This window comes from Phlebotomus papatasi, chromosome 1, assembly GCF_024763615.1.
Source record: "Phlebotomus papatasi isolate M1 chromosome 1, Ppap_2.1, whole genome shotgun sequence".
Classification (NCBI taxonomy): Eukaryota; Metazoa; Arthropoda; class Insecta; order Diptera; family Psychodidae; genus Phlebotomus; species Phlebotomus papatasi.
In genome coordinates this window covers 81,755,445-81,773,569 of record NC_077222.1, presented here as the reverse complement: position 1 = coordinate 81,773,569, position 18,125 = coordinate 81,755,445, and the positions used below count along the sequence as shown (strand labels likewise).

General features: G+C 31.9%; 1 protein-coding gene and 1 long non-coding RNA gene across 5 annotated transcripts in view; both read right to left on the bottom strand.

Moving 5' to 3' along the window:
- Window positions 1–18,125, bottom strand: part of LOC129810352 (ras GTPase-activating protein raskol) — a 130,294-nt gene that overhangs the window by 79,470 nt on the left and 32,699 nt on the right. For 2 of the 4 annotated variants that reach the window (XM_055860770.1, XM_055860767.1), the window contains exons 2-3: window positions 876–985; window positions 686–718 (exon numbers count right to left, since the gene is read on the bottom strand). In XM_055860770.1, the coding sequence (XP_055716745.1) occupies window positions 686–718; window positions 876–985 (143 nt within the window). The remainder of the gene's footprint in view (window positions 1–685; window positions 719–875; window positions 986–18,125) is intronic. The other 2 variants (XM_055860768.1, XM_055860771.1) reach the window with 1 other exon arrangement.
- LOC129810356 (uncharacterized) lies at window positions 5,069–6,652 on the bottom strand. Its single transcript, XR_008752727.1, has 3 exons — window positions 6,368–6,652; window positions 5,573–5,718; window positions 5,069–5,447 (listed from the first exon to the last, which is right to left on the bottom strand). It is a non-coding gene; the product is annotated as an uncharacterized LOC129810356 (long non-coding RNA).

The following is an 18,125-nucleotide window of genomic DNA, read 5'->3' as shown; positions in this document are numbered from 1 at the left end:
AAAAATAGATAAACAAAAAAATTACAGAGATTTTTGAAAAAATAAACAAGTCATCGTGTGGGAGATTTTTCTCATGGAAAATCTTTGAGCGGGAAATTAGACGTCGATGCGACGTGTTTAGAAAAGTGTCTTTCAAACTTTTTTCCTCCCCGAAGCACATGCAAAAAAACACAATGTTCATTTATTTTTAGTGAAATTGCCTTGTTATTCTTTCATCAGATGAATTTTCCATCTGTTGCTCACACAATGCCTTCAATCACAAGAAGTTTGTGTGAATATCTCTCATTGAACACGTTTTCAAAATTGAACTTTAAACATGTGAAATTATATATTTCTTTTGGAGAGTGTTATAAACAAATTTTCATGGTGGAGATAATATTTGTGTGGGTGAAAATTGGAACTGTTTCAATTGGACATCTGTTGAGAGTGATTTCTGAGAAATTCTAGTGTATCATTTATTGTTCCAAATGTGGAATAATAATTCTAAAAATTTATGAATGGAAAATAATATTGAATCCACGCCTTTTAAGTTAAGAGTTTACGAGGGAAAGCTCTTTAAAAGCAAACAAGCTTTGTATGCCACTGCGCGTATATGGAGCGAGCGTATCTACTGATTTATTTGACTACCAAAGAAAAGCATAAACAGAAATCGGTTTTATATCCAAGACACAAACAACTCATTTACCTTCTTCTCACAATTTGGTGTAACCGGGAAAATCTTTTGAATTATACCATTGAGCAGCGGTTTTTTGTTAAGAAACAGACAATTTCGGACTTTAGTCAGTTTTTTGCTGAAGATTTTTGTTAGTAGATAATGGTTAGCATATAATGACAGAGAATTAAAATGATAAAAGCTTTTAAAATAATTTTCATACCGAAAGCTCTTCGCTGCAGTATGCGGTAAAAGTTTGCTCATCCTGCTGCAGGACGCAGTACAGGGGTCCCCAGGGAAGGTTCTTTGCAATTGTGGACTGTCCTTCGACTTCTGCAAGAAAATTCATTGAAGATAATTAGTTTTTTTTTGTAGATAATCGTCCTAATTACATATTATGGTACTCTCACAAAAAAAGAAACACTCTCGCCATTTTCTTTCGCGGGAGGTGAATAAAAATTTAAAAGAAATAGAAGTTGTGCAAAAGAGCCAGAGAGAAACCGGTATCGTGTGAAAAATCGACGTAATATCTTGAGTCATAATAAGTAATATTGAGATGTAATTCAAGCTAATTATCATTGTGTGCAGCAATCACTTAAGACAGTCAAATACAATTGCTGTAAATATTTAATTCTTGGGAATACACACTCTATTGAGCTTCTGCTCTTGTCCCTTCCTCCGTCACCTCTAATGTTGTGTGTTCATTACTCGAACACTAACCTTGCCATAGTAGAGTCATCGCGTAATATTCTAAGAATTTTTCTTCAGCACAAAAAAAAAAAGCAATAGCATGACATAATTATCACCTACAAAAAAGTACCAAACCTATATTTTAAAAAAAATTAAGAAGAGAAAAAGAGCACACACCCCAACATTGTTACAATCTCTTTTTGGGCGAAATTTAATTGATAATAAATTAACCGAGCATGAAAATGACTTTGAATTTTTCTCCAGTAACACTTCAACACCTGAAGGTCACAAATATTTATGTATTTTTGTAAAATAAACATCCAATCGTCAAGATAAGTACGATGGAAGCTTTTAAGTGCAATTTTGTCAGGAAAAACCTTTAGAGTTTGTAAATGGCGAAACACTAATAAATGCAAAAATTTTTGTGCCTTTTGGGGCCGTTTTGGGCACACATAAGACTCCAATTTGATCATTCCAACGAAATGTGATGTTTAACGATGTGGCAATAGATAATAGCGATGGTATTTGGATTGTGATATGAAAAGACTATTTAAAATTCAACCAAGAGAAAGATACATGGTTCCATGTATTCAATGGAATTTTTGTATAATGGCACTCCCTCATGGAAGTCCAAGACAAATTGTGATTTTTCATACGTTCCACATTCATTGAGCATTCGAAAAATGGGTCATTATGGGAATTAATAATAAACTCAATGAATAGTAAGATAATTTGTCTCTGCATGCCAATTTAGGATTATAAACTATTTGCTTCATTTGCTGCATCTCAATATCAGCGTGTGTAATTTAATTCCTTCTTTTTTTTGGTGGCACATATTCTCTCCCCCCTAAATGAGAAAGATCATATTCAAATAATTGTGAACTAGCACAAAAAGAGATCACACAGATTTCTTCATGTCTCTTTGACCATTTAACACAGAAAAAGACAGGGTTGTTACGTAAGTTTTATTTTGTGGAGTCAACAAAATCACTTCTTTCATCTCCATCGTGGTCTTCGTGCTCTCTCTCTCTTGGTTTTTTGGGTGTTGTTGTAACGGATATTTTTTGATTGCCACCAATGCTCAATAATAACACAAAAGCACACAACACACACCGGATTATCATGTGGCCAAAATCACGCACTTCGCGGGATAGAAGCACATCACGATCTTTAAGCTCTTTCTCATTATTCACTTTTCGAAAATATATACAATTCGGTACAGTTAATGTGGAGAAAAGCAGCAATTTTGCGTTGTACTACGGATTAATCAAGGCGAGGTACCCTATATATACATGCCTAGTCCGGTAAAACCGTCAATTTGTCTGTTGTATAACACTTCTAGACTAGACAGAACGATAAGAGATCCCTACTTCCGGTTTTTGGAAAAAAAACTTGTATCTGAAATTGAAGAGCCTTATACTTGAAAATTGTCTATCTGTGTCTATTCCAAGAACTCTTAAGTGATTATTACTCATTGACTGAATTGTTTCATATTAAAACCTATTCAAAATCAGTTATCATTTATTTATTCTCAAATTAAATATTTATAGGAGATTAGAAATTTCATATTAAATTTTATAAGGCAAGATAAAGCTATTTTTCGTAGCCTTATTTTATGCAAGATACTTTCTTCTCTTATGCCCTAGACACACTTATGATTTAAACCGAGAGACGGCTTAACGTAATTACAATCAAAAACAGAAACATTTCCAAACTGGGCTTAACTGATTAGTTTATATTTTTTTTCTTTTGCTTTCTTTTTTTCTCTTTTTCCTATTATTTATAATATTCTTTTCTTTTTAAATTCCTTTTTCTTGCCACGCGATTGTAAGAGGGTTGTACCCTATTTGTTGTTGATTTTTGAAATAAATTAAATTAAATTAAAAATAAATTAAATAAGGATCAGATTACATTTCCATCAGTTTCTGACTAATCCATCTCTCCATTTAATCTGAGAAACAACTTAGTTAGTGAGAAACTGAACTTAGTCAAATAAATATTTTGATAATAATTACGCTAAGCCGTCTCTCAGCTTAAGTCATAAGTATGTCTAGGGCATTACTTTTCATGGATAATTTTCTTTCGTAAAACTTATAATAAATAAACTGGAATAATCCAGTAGAAACTAGGTCTTCTTGCAAGAGGAATTCCAAACACTAAGCTCACAGGATGCCAAAAAGTCCTATTGATCTAAAGTGGATTGGAACCCATATACTTGCGTCATAGACCAAGTTGGGGGCCTCTCGACATTTCATTTTTACATACGTTTTTGCATAGAGGCACCGAAGACTATTGGCAAGTTTTTTCTTATTCGTCTTATAAATCTATTCGTCAAAAATTGCATTTTCTTTTAAAAATTCTGACGTTCTGCTTACAAGGATAGGGGAAATTTTCTTAAAAAAGGCATTTTTTAAAGAAATTACTCCTAGTGTGTAGGAGGCCTTTAAAGAGAATTGATTATCAGTTTGATATATTTCGAAATAGTATAAGCTATCTAAAAATACATATTTCATAGTGTTCGTCGAAATAGTACAGAACTACGAGCAAACTTGTTTAAGTCGCGGTGCAATATCTGCAAATTTTTTTACATGGAAAAGTGAAAAATAGCTTCACTTTTTATTAGGATTGATGAACCCCTGGACCAAGTACTTAACCACTTGACTCATTGAGTGCCCTTTGAAAAATCTGAAATCTCTAAACGAATTATTCATGAACAATAAATTAATATTAAGGAAGGGTAGGGCACTTTCACGCTGCCGAAGTTTTTGTTCAAGACTCACCTGCTAAACCAATAAGAAACATATTCGAAGTGAGTAAGTTTCGTTAGTTTCTCTTAGGTATTTGCAACTGGAAATATTTTGTATACAGTTTATTTTATTTATTTATTTTATTTTAAATTAATAATGCTTTTGAGCTTGCGCTCTTGGAAGCATATATAATGAAAAAAATAAAGAAAACCGTTAACAAAGCGAAACGAAAATCAGGAAGCAAGAATTTGCGGCAATTAGTTCTTATCTAGTTTCTATGTGAAGTTTCAAAAGCAATACATTCGAAAAACTACCCCAGCCTTTAAAAAATGATATAAATAGATCCGTTCAGGGAAACTGTAAGTGCGGAAATCCTTATGCCCTAGACACACTTACGACTAAAGTCCAGAGACGACTAAACTCGTTCATAGCCAAGTCAGTTCCTGACACACTACGAACGAGGATTGGCATTAACTGGTATCCACACAACATAACTTTCGTAAGTTTTTTTTCAGATATTTTTACTGAAATGCACTAATACTCCTCTGAAAATGAAACTATTTGTAAATTCATGTCTCAGTACACGTGCAATAATCATTGTTAATTGCAATTATTTGTGATTTTAGTGCGATTTTAGTGAATAATTCTTGTTGTTATACGTGAATTGTGAAGTACATTTAAATGTAATTTCATTTTCAAAGATGTACTAGTGCATTTCAGTAGAAATATCTGTATAAAAACCCACGAATGTTATGTTTTGTGAGTGCTAGAAAATGTTAGGCCTCGTTTGTAGTGTGTCAGGAACTGACTTGGCTATGAACGAGCTTAGTCGTCTCTGGACTTTAGTCGTAAGTGTGTCCAGCGTTCAGCACATTACGGTAATCACGTGGATGAGCACCTTGGCCGCTAGAAATTTCTTACAGATCCTCAGAGTTCCTTCTACCGATCTGTTCTGTACAACGATCCAACAATAACTACACAGTAAAAAAATATTACAACTAAAATAGTGGGTAATTTTTTACATCACTATTTTAGTGGTAATTTTGGGAAACGTGTAATTTCTTTAGCGTGTAATTTTCCGCGAGTAATCTTTTGCGTGTAATTTTTTCCGTGTAATATGTAGAATGTAACCTTGAATTTTGTGTAAAGTGCTGCGTGTAAAATATAAAAACTTGTAATTTCAAACGTGTAAATTTATTGCCTTGTAATTTTTTTTTATACAAAATATTAATTTCATTTACAAAATAACAATTTTGATACTACCGCTCTATTCCTTGCTCCTCCATTTTCCATTCCCTTCAGATTCCTTCATTTAAAACAGCTGATGTCCCGAAGAAGATGTGACTTTGGGGGCAAATCTGTAAAAAAAAATATGTTACAAAATATAAGAGATTGAAAAGGAAAATTTGTTATTCCGGGAACAATATTTAAACGATCGTGAAAAGATTGAGACAAGACGAACATTAAAGAAAAAAACTATAACCTTAGGGAGCTGTTGGCTGTCTTCACTGCTCCACCAACTATTCCTCCTTCACCTCCTTAATCATTGTTGCATTTCGTCTTCTGCTGTTTAGTCAACCTTCAGACCCTCTTCTCGTCTTGTGGTCCATCCCCATGATCCACTTTGCTCTGTAAATATAAAATAAACTAAATTGTATAAAAGGGTATTGCCGTAGAAACCGTGAAAGTCACAGATTGTCAGTGGTGTGCCCCACAATTACGGCTCTAAGGGAAATTGTTCCCGGAATGACAGAAGCGCGGGAGGGATTCCAGATTCCACAATGGAAAAATAAGTTCAAGATAAACCACTTAAATATGTGCGGATCACTGTGGGATGCATTATGGATCCACTAAAAGATCACAGGAGTGCTCCACAGTACAAAACACTAAGGGAAATCGTCTATTTCGGAGAAAATATGTGGAGTTGTGACAAGTTGAAACATGTTCAAAATCCATTGAAATGAATGCAAGTTTTCGCACCGTATTTTTAAAGGATTTCACTATAGGAATAATGATCACACTTGGGGCTACTTTGGGGGCCACCACTGACCAAAATATGCCCTTTGAGACAGAAAAATTGGACAAAATACGGACAGAAACACTCAAAGTGACGCCAAGCACCGGTATAATTTCACATTGGTTTTTTTCCACAATTTCTCGCAATAAAACGTTGAAATCCGCACTGAGATGATGTATTTCACTGTTTTCTTAAAGGATTTGATCTTCTTTAATCAAAATTAGGGCATAAAAACTCAAAAAAACAGGAGAAAATACTCACCGATATGGATGCTTCCTGCAGCTGTCAAACTGTAATGGTGAATTTACACGTTTTGAATTACACGCATCAAATTTTACACGCAGTGGAATTTTTACCACTTTTTTAGTGACACAGTTCCACTTGAATAGTGGTAAAATTACATTTTTGAATTACACGCTGAAAATTTTTACACAAATTATTTTTTACACAAAATTTACCATTTTTATAGTGGTAAAAATTAAAATTTACAATTTTTTTAGTGGTAATTTGGAAATTACACGTTATTTTTTTTACACGATTTTTTACTGTGTAGCTCTTGATACTAAAGCTTTCTACGATACCTTTTTCGATGGGGCAACTCAGAAGCTAACTTTAGGAACGCTTTAGGAGAAATCGGTAGTGCTTCGAGAAAAATTTATGTTCATAAATGGTTTACCTGCTGACAATTCCAAGATCATTATTAGTTAATGATAGTGCAATCCTGTTCGGAGCACACAATGATTAGCTCAAGAACTGTTGTGCATAAATATTTATTTTGTGGTTATTTAGTTCATTTCTCATGTTATCAATCCTATTCAATTTGGATTCAAAGATTTTAATGAACTTGTCTTTCTCTCGTGTTTCAAAGGTAACTGAAACTTAATTTCATTTTATATTTTTTAAGGCTACTAGTTATTTGTATCACTAAACTGCAATATAATTAAATTCAAATACTTATGGGGTTATTATTGTAATCATATTATGTAATTATATTATATATATATATATATATATATATTATATATATTTATTATGTAATCATATTATATTGCTGAAAATGTCTTTTCGTGAAATACGTTTGCTTGAACCAACCGGAACAACTGGTTACTGGTTAGATTACTGTCTATTTCGTTTATCAATTACCTAGTTAATCCGAAATTTAGCCATGGCCAAAACTAATTACCTCGTACAAAACTCCTTTTTGTATTAATCTGATACACATTCTTTTCTTTTAAGCAGTGATGCAAAATTATCTTTATAAAATGTATTAAACAGTAACCAGTCAAAAACTTATCCAGTTAGGGCCTTGACAGAGCTGAGGATTAGCTGAGAGACGGCTTAGCGTAATTATATTAAAAATAATGGTTTAAGTACATTTCCATCATTTTCCACAAGGGGAAACTGGGGCACCACCAAACACGGGGTACCACCAAACACTGCGATTTTTTAATCGGATATTCGGCTTCAGAGGATAAGGCCTATAGGAATTTATAGGTACTATAGGGATGTTTGTCCACTGCAGGAATGGTCGAGATTGTCCAAGTAGTTTAGAAATAAAAATTAGTGTTTGGTGGTACCCCGTGTTTGGTGGTGCCCCAGTTTCCCCTAAGTCGTTTCTCGGCTTAAGTCGTAAGTGTGTCTAGGGCATTACGCTTCTAAATTTGGATTCTGGATTTGAAAACTATCCCTCAAATTCAATGAGGGGGAGTGGACGTTCCAACAGGGCCCGGCACACAATATTTCTTTCCTTATTTCGAGCCCACAATGACATCTAGTGTCTTTAGTTCATTATGCTAGTCATGCTAGTCCATCGTACGTATTAAATGCGGTGATATAGAAAATTTTAAGTAAATGATAAGACTTTAAATGTTTTTTTTTTTTAATTCTTGCGTTAACGTTCTTGACATCGCTAACATTCTTTGTATATTCCTAGCGGGTTGACCACGAAACACAAACATTTTTAATAAACAGAATAGATTTAGAAAAAAAAACTTTCCACAATTGGCAGCTTTAAAAAAATCTAATCAAAAAACTGTGGCGGAAACGCATCTTTAACTAAGATATTAAATGTGTTTAGTGTCTAAACAGTTTATTACCATATAAACATCTTTGCTTATCTAATAATAAGTTTCACGCAGTTTGACGAATGCAATAGCGCGGCACGCAAGATGAGCTAATTAAATACGAATTCCTCATTACATAATCATTATAATCTTCGTGATCAGCGAATGAGAGGGAACAAAGAGTCTGTGTTATTAATAAAACTAAATATTTGAGAGAAACTCTTTAGGGTGTGACAAGAATCTGTCGAAGGCTTTTCCAACCGATCCTCAATGTGTCTCCCCAGTAATTACAAAATCACACACACGTTGTCTTCTAAAATTGAATTTAAAGCGAACGGAAAAGATATTACCTTTACTTGCTCTACTCTCTCACCATATCTCTATAATAAATATATTTCATTCTCAACGTGAAGCTAATTTAATGGAAAACCTGTTCAATATGTTGACACGTTTCGATATCGAAGCTATAAATGAAGAAGTGTCGAGTTTAAAAGGAAGAGTGGTAAATAGTGGGAAAAAATGTGCGGTAGCAACTTCCTTCCTGTTCTTGTCTTGTGCATCTATTAATAAAACACCGCAGTGATGTCATGTTACCTGAAATTTCATTCTTTTCCTCATCCTCCATGGCAAACGTTTTTTTCTGGTTCAGTCTGCAGCATCCCTCAATGTACTTAATTCGACCTCTGGAAAAATCAATAACGAGTCTCGCACTCTCTTTTGCCATGATTTTGGACTATACAATGATAACTACAGGGAAAACCCCTATTGATTTTCTTTCCCTTCATCATTTGTCTTGTTTCTTTTTTCTCTCTCCCTCTAACCTCTTTAATCAACATTTTCATCTTCCTTGGTACTCCCCAGAAAATCCTCTTTTGTTTCTCGCGTGGTTCTTTTCCTGGGAGATTTATTTTATTTTTTTGTACGCTACTAAAGTGAAAAAGGCTACAATAAAAAAAAACCATCCAAAGGTAACAATTTTCCGTCTGAGTGTTAGTACTCTTTTTTCAGTGATGTCCCTTGAGAGATTCTTTAGCACGTTCTACCCATACCCAAAAATCATGAAAATTTCAAAATGTGAAAACCATGTTTCTATGGAAACTCCTATAGCGTGGGATGCAATTTTCAAGAGTCAGCTCTATTTTTTCTCCGGACACTTCATATAATTTATATAGAAGCATCCATAGAGGAAGTCTCCTCCCAACCATTTGCTCTATCTTCTCGTCAAAGAAATTCTCTCATCAGCAATGGAGTGTCTATAATTTCTCAATTATTATTATTATTATTACTATAAGCTCTTGTAACGATTTAAATGGCAAGCAACTCTTGGTGTGACATTTCACCAGGCAAGAACTCAAGCACAGGAAATAAAGTTTTATTAATCGAAGAGACTTGTTATAAAGGAAATGTTATAGTGGTATGGCACTAAAGTTATATGAAACACTGGGGAGTTTGTCTAAATTGAATTTCTTGTATCATTTCCAACACAAAATAGCTCTTAAGGACTCTGTAAACTTTCACCATAGGGATGAGATTGATTAAAAATTGATGATATTGTTTTGGAAATAAAGAATGAAAAGAATTTATGCTTTACTCATCTCTTTTAAGATCTTAAAATATTCTCGGTGGGTTGTCTATCTTGTAAAAAGATATTTAAAATCATGAGCAATAATTATTTAAATTCTAAAGTACATCTTTTATTGTGTTTTTAGTCATATCTAATTATCTGAGTTAGTTAAAACGTCATTTATTTCTATCTTTTCTAAAAATACATTGCTTCATATTTGTGATTGAATATTCATCATATATCTCAGTACATCCAGATTTTACATCTGCCAATACTGTTTTTTTAAATTACATAATATTATTAATATTTTATAATAATTCAATCGAATATTTTCTTTTATTGTTTTTAAATTTTAGCTTATGTGTTTTTTGCTGCCCCCCCTCCCTTTTAAATGATTGTTTGATTTTTAATCAATTTTCTATTGCAACATCGAATGGTGATTTATAGCTTTTTAATCTGTGCGTATAGTCTGTTCTAATATTATTTATCAATTGATTGTTTATCCTGCCTAGTTTCTTGAATACTTCTATACTTAATTTTTTGTTTTTTTCTTGTATTGGCATTACTTTAGATTCGTTATAAATAGTATTATTTGACACGTATTTTTTAGTATCTTCATTGAACTTGTAGTTTAAAACCATTCTTAGGCATTTTCTTTCTACTACCTCAATTTTTCGCCATTGGCTCTTAGAGATACGGCCCCAAATTGAGCCTGCATACAGTAAAATTGGACGAATAAACAATTTGTATACTGTTAATTTATTTTTAATATTTAGATTATTATTGATTTTAATAAATGGAAAAATTATTTTCATTGCAAGTTTAGCTTTTTTTACTATATAATTTATATGTGGAATATATGTTAATTTTTGATCTAAGATCATGCCTAGATATTTAACTTCTTTATTATCTGTGATATTTACATTATTTATTTTTAAATTAAAACAATTTTCCATTTTTCTTTTATTTGTAAAATTGATTAGGACTGTTTTATCAGGATTAATATTAATTCTCCATTTTTTAAAATGCTGTGTTAGTCTATCCAAATATTTTTGCAGTACTCTATAATTATTTTCTAAATTTCTTTTACTTGTATAAATACATGTATCGTCTGCAAAAATTGATAATTTAACATTTTTGTCTTTTGGAATATCAGATGTATAAATATTGTATAATATTGGTGACAGAACTGCTCCCTGTGGACAGCCTGCACTTATTCCTATTAATTCCGATTTACAATTGTTTTCTTCTACAAATATTTTTCTATTTTGCAAATAATTCTTAATAACCTTAATCAATCTATAGTCAAATTTATATTTAATTAATTTGTATATAATGCCATCGTGCCAGACTTTATCGAATGCTTTTTGTACATCTAAAAAGACTCCTGTGGTTACTCTTTTTTTATTAATGTTATTCCTAATTTGCTCTGTAATTGAAAGCAAAGCGTGTGAAGTTGAATGGGAATATCTGAATCCAAATTGTTCATTTGGAAGGATATTATTTTGAGCAATATGATTATTTAATCTACTTATAATTGCATACTCAATCACTTTGCTAAGTGTTGGTAGCAAGCTTATTGGTCTAAGATTATTTGCTAGACTTGAGTCTTTCCCAGGTTTTGGGAATGCTACAACTTTTGCAATTTTCCAATTATTTGGAAAATACCCAAAAGTAAAAATTGCTGAAGTTATTTTAGTTATTACAATAACTGCTTTCATTGGTAATTTCTTGAGAGCTACATTAGGAATTTTATCATGCCCAGGCGCCTTGTTGTTCTTTAAATCTCTGAGTATGCTCATTATCTCTGTTGGTGTTATTTTGTAATATTTAACTGGTTTTTTATCACACTCTTTTAAAAACTTATCGATGGATTTTTTAATATTTTTGTTAAATAACGTGGATGCTCTTATATCATTATTATTATGTACACTTGCAAAGTGGTTAGCTAGTACTTTTGATTTATTTTCAGGATCATATTCATAAGAGTTTTCATGTTTAAGAGGGGGCAGCGACGTTTTATCTTTTTTACAATTCTTAATGAATGTGTAAACGTTATTATTTTTAGGTTTAAATTTTCCTAGTTTTTCTTCCCACATTTTGTTTGTACAATATTTTATTTCGTTTTTAATTATTTTATTTAGTTTATTTATTGCATGTTTTAATTCCCGGCTTGAATTTCTTTTAAACTGTCTTCTAAGCCTGTTCCTGTATTTTATGATATCTTTAATATGTGTTGGAAAAATATTTTCTATATTTAAATTATCTTTACATTTTGGAACACTTTTATCAATCGCAGTCTGTATGCTTCTTGTTAAAATTTCTACTTGTTCTTCTATTTCTTCTGTATTTTCTATGACTATATCATGTTTTAATTTGTCATTAATAATTTTTTTATATAAATCCCAATTGGCTTTTTTAAAATTATACTTTATGTTTTCGAATCTTTCAATTTTGTTTTCTAGGTGTATTATTGTTTGTACAGGTACGTGGTCTGAGCTTAAGTCTACAATAGTTTTTGGTTTTTCCATATTTATATTTTTGCTTAATATAAAGTCTATTACACTAGGTTTCTTTTTAGTACTATTTGGCAAAAATGTAGGAGTGTTAGGTACATTTATTTTAATGTTGGAATGTTTGTTTAAATAGTTTTCGATTATTTTTCCATTTTTATTAGAACTATGACAATTCCAAATAATATTTCGAGCATTAAAATCCCCGCCTACTAAAATTTTATCACCTAATTGAAACAATTTATTCAAATCTCTTTCTAATATGTTCTCGCTTGGGCGTATATATATACATGCCATTACTATTCTTTCTCTTTTATTATTTATTTGAATTGTTATTGTATTTTTAAATGACTGCAAATCTGGTGGATTGATTAACTTATGGCTAATATTTTCTTTAATTAAAATTGCACTTCCTCCTTTTGGAGCATCATTATTGTCGTTTCTGTAGATTTTATACCCTTTTAATTTATATTTCATATGTTTTTTTAAATTTGTTTCATTTAATATCATTATATCTATATTTCGATTGTAAATAAATTCCTCTATTTCTTTTCTCTTATTGTTTAAACTGTTACAGTTAAATAAGCTTATTTTTAATGAATTTTGCTCCATTATTTACATAAATCACACACAAATCCTATAAGAAGGATTTGTTTCTCCAATTTCTCCGTTTTACTCCGATATTGTGGCAGAAAAACTTTGAGTTTATTCATAAACTCACCGATTGATGATCCAAACATCTCGTGTATCTCTTTCTCCAGGCTGAATGATGATATAGATGTATTTCCTTGTTGTGTTGTATCTAGTGCCTTTGCGTATGATGTTGATGGATCGTATAGCTGTGAGAAGTTTTCCCGTTGTTGTGGATCTGGAACTATTGTCGTCTTTGGTCGTTGTATCACTCTTTTGCGCTGTTGGGCTCTCATTTGTTCTTCTCTTTCTTTACGCCTTTCTATATATTTGACGTATGCTGGACACTTTCTATATGATGCAGCATGTGCTCCACTGCAGTTTGGACACTTTAATGTTTCTGCCATGTTGTTTCTGAAGGAGCAGTTTTCCATTTTATGCTCAGTTGATGAGCATAGCGAGCATCGACTCGCCATTCCGCAATTTGCTTCGCTATGTCCCCATCTACTACATAAATAACAGAACGTAGCAGCATAGTTTTCACGTTTGTTGTTGATATATCTCTCCCATATCACACGATGATATTGGACCACCTTTATCTCCATCACGTCCCGCAATCTAACTTCTGGTTTTACATATACAATGTAAGCTCCAATTTTTGTGGTTTTTAATTGTCGTCTTTGTGTTGCTTCGACCCTGGATGATTGCCCCACTTGGGTACTTTCTTCCTTTTCTCTCACTGTCATCTGTTTCACTTGAACTATACCGTCTATTTGCATTTTCAGATCTTCTAAAATGTCTTCACATGTAAAACTTTTATCAATTCCTTTGAGAACAATTTTTTTGTTGAGCTCACTTTTTTGGGTATAGGTGTAATATTGATACCCTTTTGATTTCAGGTATGCTTTTAGAATGTTGAAATCCTGCAGTTTGTATGTGAATATCTGCTTGTTTGCATTGTATGATCTTAGGTGCACATTGTTGGCCACACTTTTAATTTCATTGTAGAATAGCTTAATGTTCACTATTTCACTTTTCATCACTATGGGTGGAATTTTTTCGTTCTTCACCTCGATTTCTTCTTCTTGTTCTATAGGGTCAACTTCGATCTCCTCCTCATCACTTAGGACTTGAAATCTGTTATCATTTTTAGCCTTTTTCCCAACATCTTGGACATTGGGAAGAGCGGCAGATTGTCTTTTATTCTTCATCACTTTACCACTTTTTACAATGTGGGGACCACGTGTTGGGTGATCCCCACTATTAAACTTAGTTATTTCACTTTTTGTCTTCACTTTTAGTGTCTTTTTTCACTCAACGAAACTATTTTGGATTTAACTATTTAAACTAATTGTCTTGATAATTTTAAATATTTCTTTTTGCGAACTTTTTCTTCACTTCTAACAAGAGCGATAGATTTTTGCTTCCGATCTGTTTGATAGCTCAAACCGGTCCTCTCTAATTATCTGAAATTCTTTATTTTAATCTTTAAAGAAACTTTTTGAAAGTTTTCTAGCGACAACGTTCAGTCTTATATCAATTGAAATATAAAAATAGTATAAAATGGATGGTAAGAAATTCTCTATTTATTTTTGTAATTGACTAAAAAATAATTAAGATATTTCTTATGGGTACCAACGGATTAATGTATAAAGCTTTATCATAAGTGTTCTTGATTTTACTCTTTTATGCATTATTATTAAAAAAAATATCGAGATAAAAAATTATTGACACAATATATCGAGAAATTTGTTAAGAGAACATTTTTAATACAAATGTGATATTATATAGAGGCCGCATTTTATTGCCATTAATCAATTATTATTTTACTGTCATTCGAGTTCTTAAGTCATGGTACTGATAATTTCATTCTACATTTCATGTTTAGAAATCTCACATACTGAAAAGATAAGTTTCTTTTATTTTATGTCACGATCACATTAATATATTATTAACTGTGACATGGCAATAAAAATTAATAGGGTCATATGACATATTCGCGTTAATGTTAGGAAGTTTCATTTAACCTCTTGAGCAAGTTTCTATCAGAAAAGTTTTAGGCCACTCCTCCTTCAAGAATAATACGACATACACACCAAAACCTAGCCTCATGGCTAAAACCTGGCCACATGGAAAATCACTAAAATTGCTTATTATTTAATATTAGAGTCCTCTATGTGATTGTGATTTCCAAATTTTAATTTTTAAAATTTTTTGTTATTTTTTTTACAAATGTTTGTTGCTAATTCTTTGTTTATGTGGGAAATTTTACGAATAGGGTAAGGGCTCATAATTTTGACCAGTTTCTTATTTTGGACACTTTGAGGATAAAATTGATTAAAATTATGGATTTTTATTCCAATAGTTGATGAATAATGAATTCTATCTAAATATTTGTTCTTTTTGGAAGATTTTAACACTAAATACGTTAAATTTTGAATATGATTTGTGTTGAAATTACTTTGTTGAAAATTCAGTGTGAGCAATTGCTTACGGGAAATATGACAAAACTTTGTGTTTACTTCAGTCTTATTCAGCTGTGGTGAAGTACTAACAATGTTTCTTCGCTTTTTTTGAGTGATATTATTGAATATTGTGTTGATTCACGTTAATGGTGATTTATACATTTGACTGAGATTTGCCTTGTGAATTAGATTTTTTGTGTGAAAAAGGGGAAATTTTCTAAGAGATTCACCAGTGATATGATACTCCTTATTTTGGACAGGTGTTTTTCTCACGAAATTTCGTGAAGTTTTAGCTTTTGTGATGACTAGGTTGGACAAATGCCTGGAGAAACAAAGGAGCATCATCTCTACTAAATAGATGTAGCGAGAAAAGCCTTTAAAGGCTCCCGGAAAGGCCAGGGAATGAGCGAATCCGCACATACTTGGAGTACCGAAGTCAACTCACTTTAATGAATGATATGGAAAGTTTCCGGGCTTTTTGTGACATTCTACGTTTCCCTTACATTAACAGGAAGAGGACTTGGTAAGATTGGTTCATGAAATGAACAACAATGGGTATCCTGTTGAGACAGATTAGCTGTCCAAATTTACAGCCAAGTTGTCCAAATTAATAACCAAGTTGTCCAAAATAAGAGTCAAATTCACCTCTACATATCAATTCATTTTTAAAGTATTAAGACTAATTTTAGTAAAAACAAAGATAATAAACCCTTCCCAAAAGTTTCTAAACAACCCTTCTGAAAAGAGAGTAACAAAAAAAGTCAATTAGTATTGAAAATATCGCACTTCAAACTTGGAACATCGATGCTTTATAAGCAGACTGTCCAAAATAATGAGCCCTTACCCTAATGACAAAACTTTACGAATATCTTTTGTGCATTTACGGAAATATGTTTGTAAAAGCATAAAAATGCTCGTCAAGTGATCACAATGCAAACAAACAATGTATGTGAAAAAAGTACAAACTTTTACGAACTTTTTCGTGGGTTATACGATTTCCGAGCATTGGGAGATAATTTGTGCAAAATTTTTGAAATACCCCTAAATGTATGCATTTTTTAAATGATAATTTTTATAACCATTTTATTTTTTTATAACGAGTTAGTGCTGAAAATTGGTAGAATATATTGCATATATTCTATTATCTTGTAACTTGTTCGAAGGAAGCCTCCTACGCGTGTGCAAATTGTCTGGATGTCTGTCTAAAAGGTCTAAAACCATTTCGCAAAGTTTTCTTTTATCCCAAAAATACGCATAATACCAGGACCCCGTGTAGGGGAAAGTTCACATGCTTCGTACGATCCCAAGCTTGCGTAATGACTAAATTTTTCCTATCTTTCGACGGCTCAGAATATATGTCGAACAACTCAATTATTTTATAAAAATTATTTCAAAGTTATAGATATTTTGAATCTAAAAACATCGTATACTGTGCATGTAAAATCTCAGCTTCAAATCGCTCTCCTATAAAATAAATAAATCAACTCAATATATGTGAGTGATCACACCCATTTCAAAAACTAGGAAAAAGTTCCCAGTTTGTAAAATATATTACGGAGTCACGTTTTTTCAGAAACATAGGAAAAAATTAGGCATTGCAAAGTTTGGGATCGTACAAAGCATGGGCACTGTCCCGTATATTCTTAGACAGTCTATTTATCGATTTAAGAAATAACTTTTAACGTAGCAATTAGGAGAACCCCCTGATAATTTAAATATTGTAACTTCTTATTGAAGAATGCACCTACTTTTCACGCTTAAAACCCCGAGCGTATAAAATCTCAGATAAATTCTGAGATAAAGTCAACTTAAAGAATTTTAACATTTCCATTTCAGCTTAGTATTTCTTAAATTTTTCAAGTGTATATGCTTGAGAGTTCCAAGAAATTTCACACTTTAAAATTGAAGATTTTTATCGGAGAATATAAATCACTTTAAAAAGGCTGAATTTAAGATAAGGGGCTTATAGATTTATCTCATAATTGAGAAGTAAATCAGGTAAATCTTTATCTTGCAAGATTTTAATTAATAATAAATTCTTTTCAAAAAAAAAACACTATGAAAAGCTACAAATTAATCTGCGTACCTAAAATGATTAAATTTTTGGTTGTCAAAATATTTCATACCAAATTTTATAATCAACTAATCAGTCTTCTGTTTCATAATGACAATGCAATTAGCAATTACACCAAAATATAAGTGTGAATAATCGAAAATATGAAACCATAAATAATTCTCTGAAATTTGAAACGAAAATGGGATATTTTTTCACTTTTTGTTGTTTGTCCACAAAAAAACAATTGGATCAATTTTGAATGGCGATAGAGGGCATTTTTTTCAGAAGCACAGAAAATGTGTAAATTGAGAACTTCTCTTTTTGCCGTGCAATAAAACTTCCCAAAAATACACAAAGCCAAGGCAAAATCGAGATACTTTTTGAGTCAGTTGAATGAACTTTGGTGTAAATTTAACGAAAATAAATGGTAAGATGGACAGAATTTATTGTACATATACATCTGATGACCAATGAAGGCAAAGAGCGAAAAGGCAATTTCAGAAGATACAAATGATGACGAGAAATTAAAATTGTCAACAAATTCAATGACTGTCGCGAATCTCTGGCAGAAGACATCGTCCCGGAAAGACCAAAGACAACGAATGAGGGGTAAAAGGATGAAAAACTGTGAGAAGTTCCACTGTAAATGATCTCACACGATGAAGAAGAAACTGAGAATCTCTCTGTGGTTAATCATCAAACAATGAATGTAAAATAAGCTCCAACTA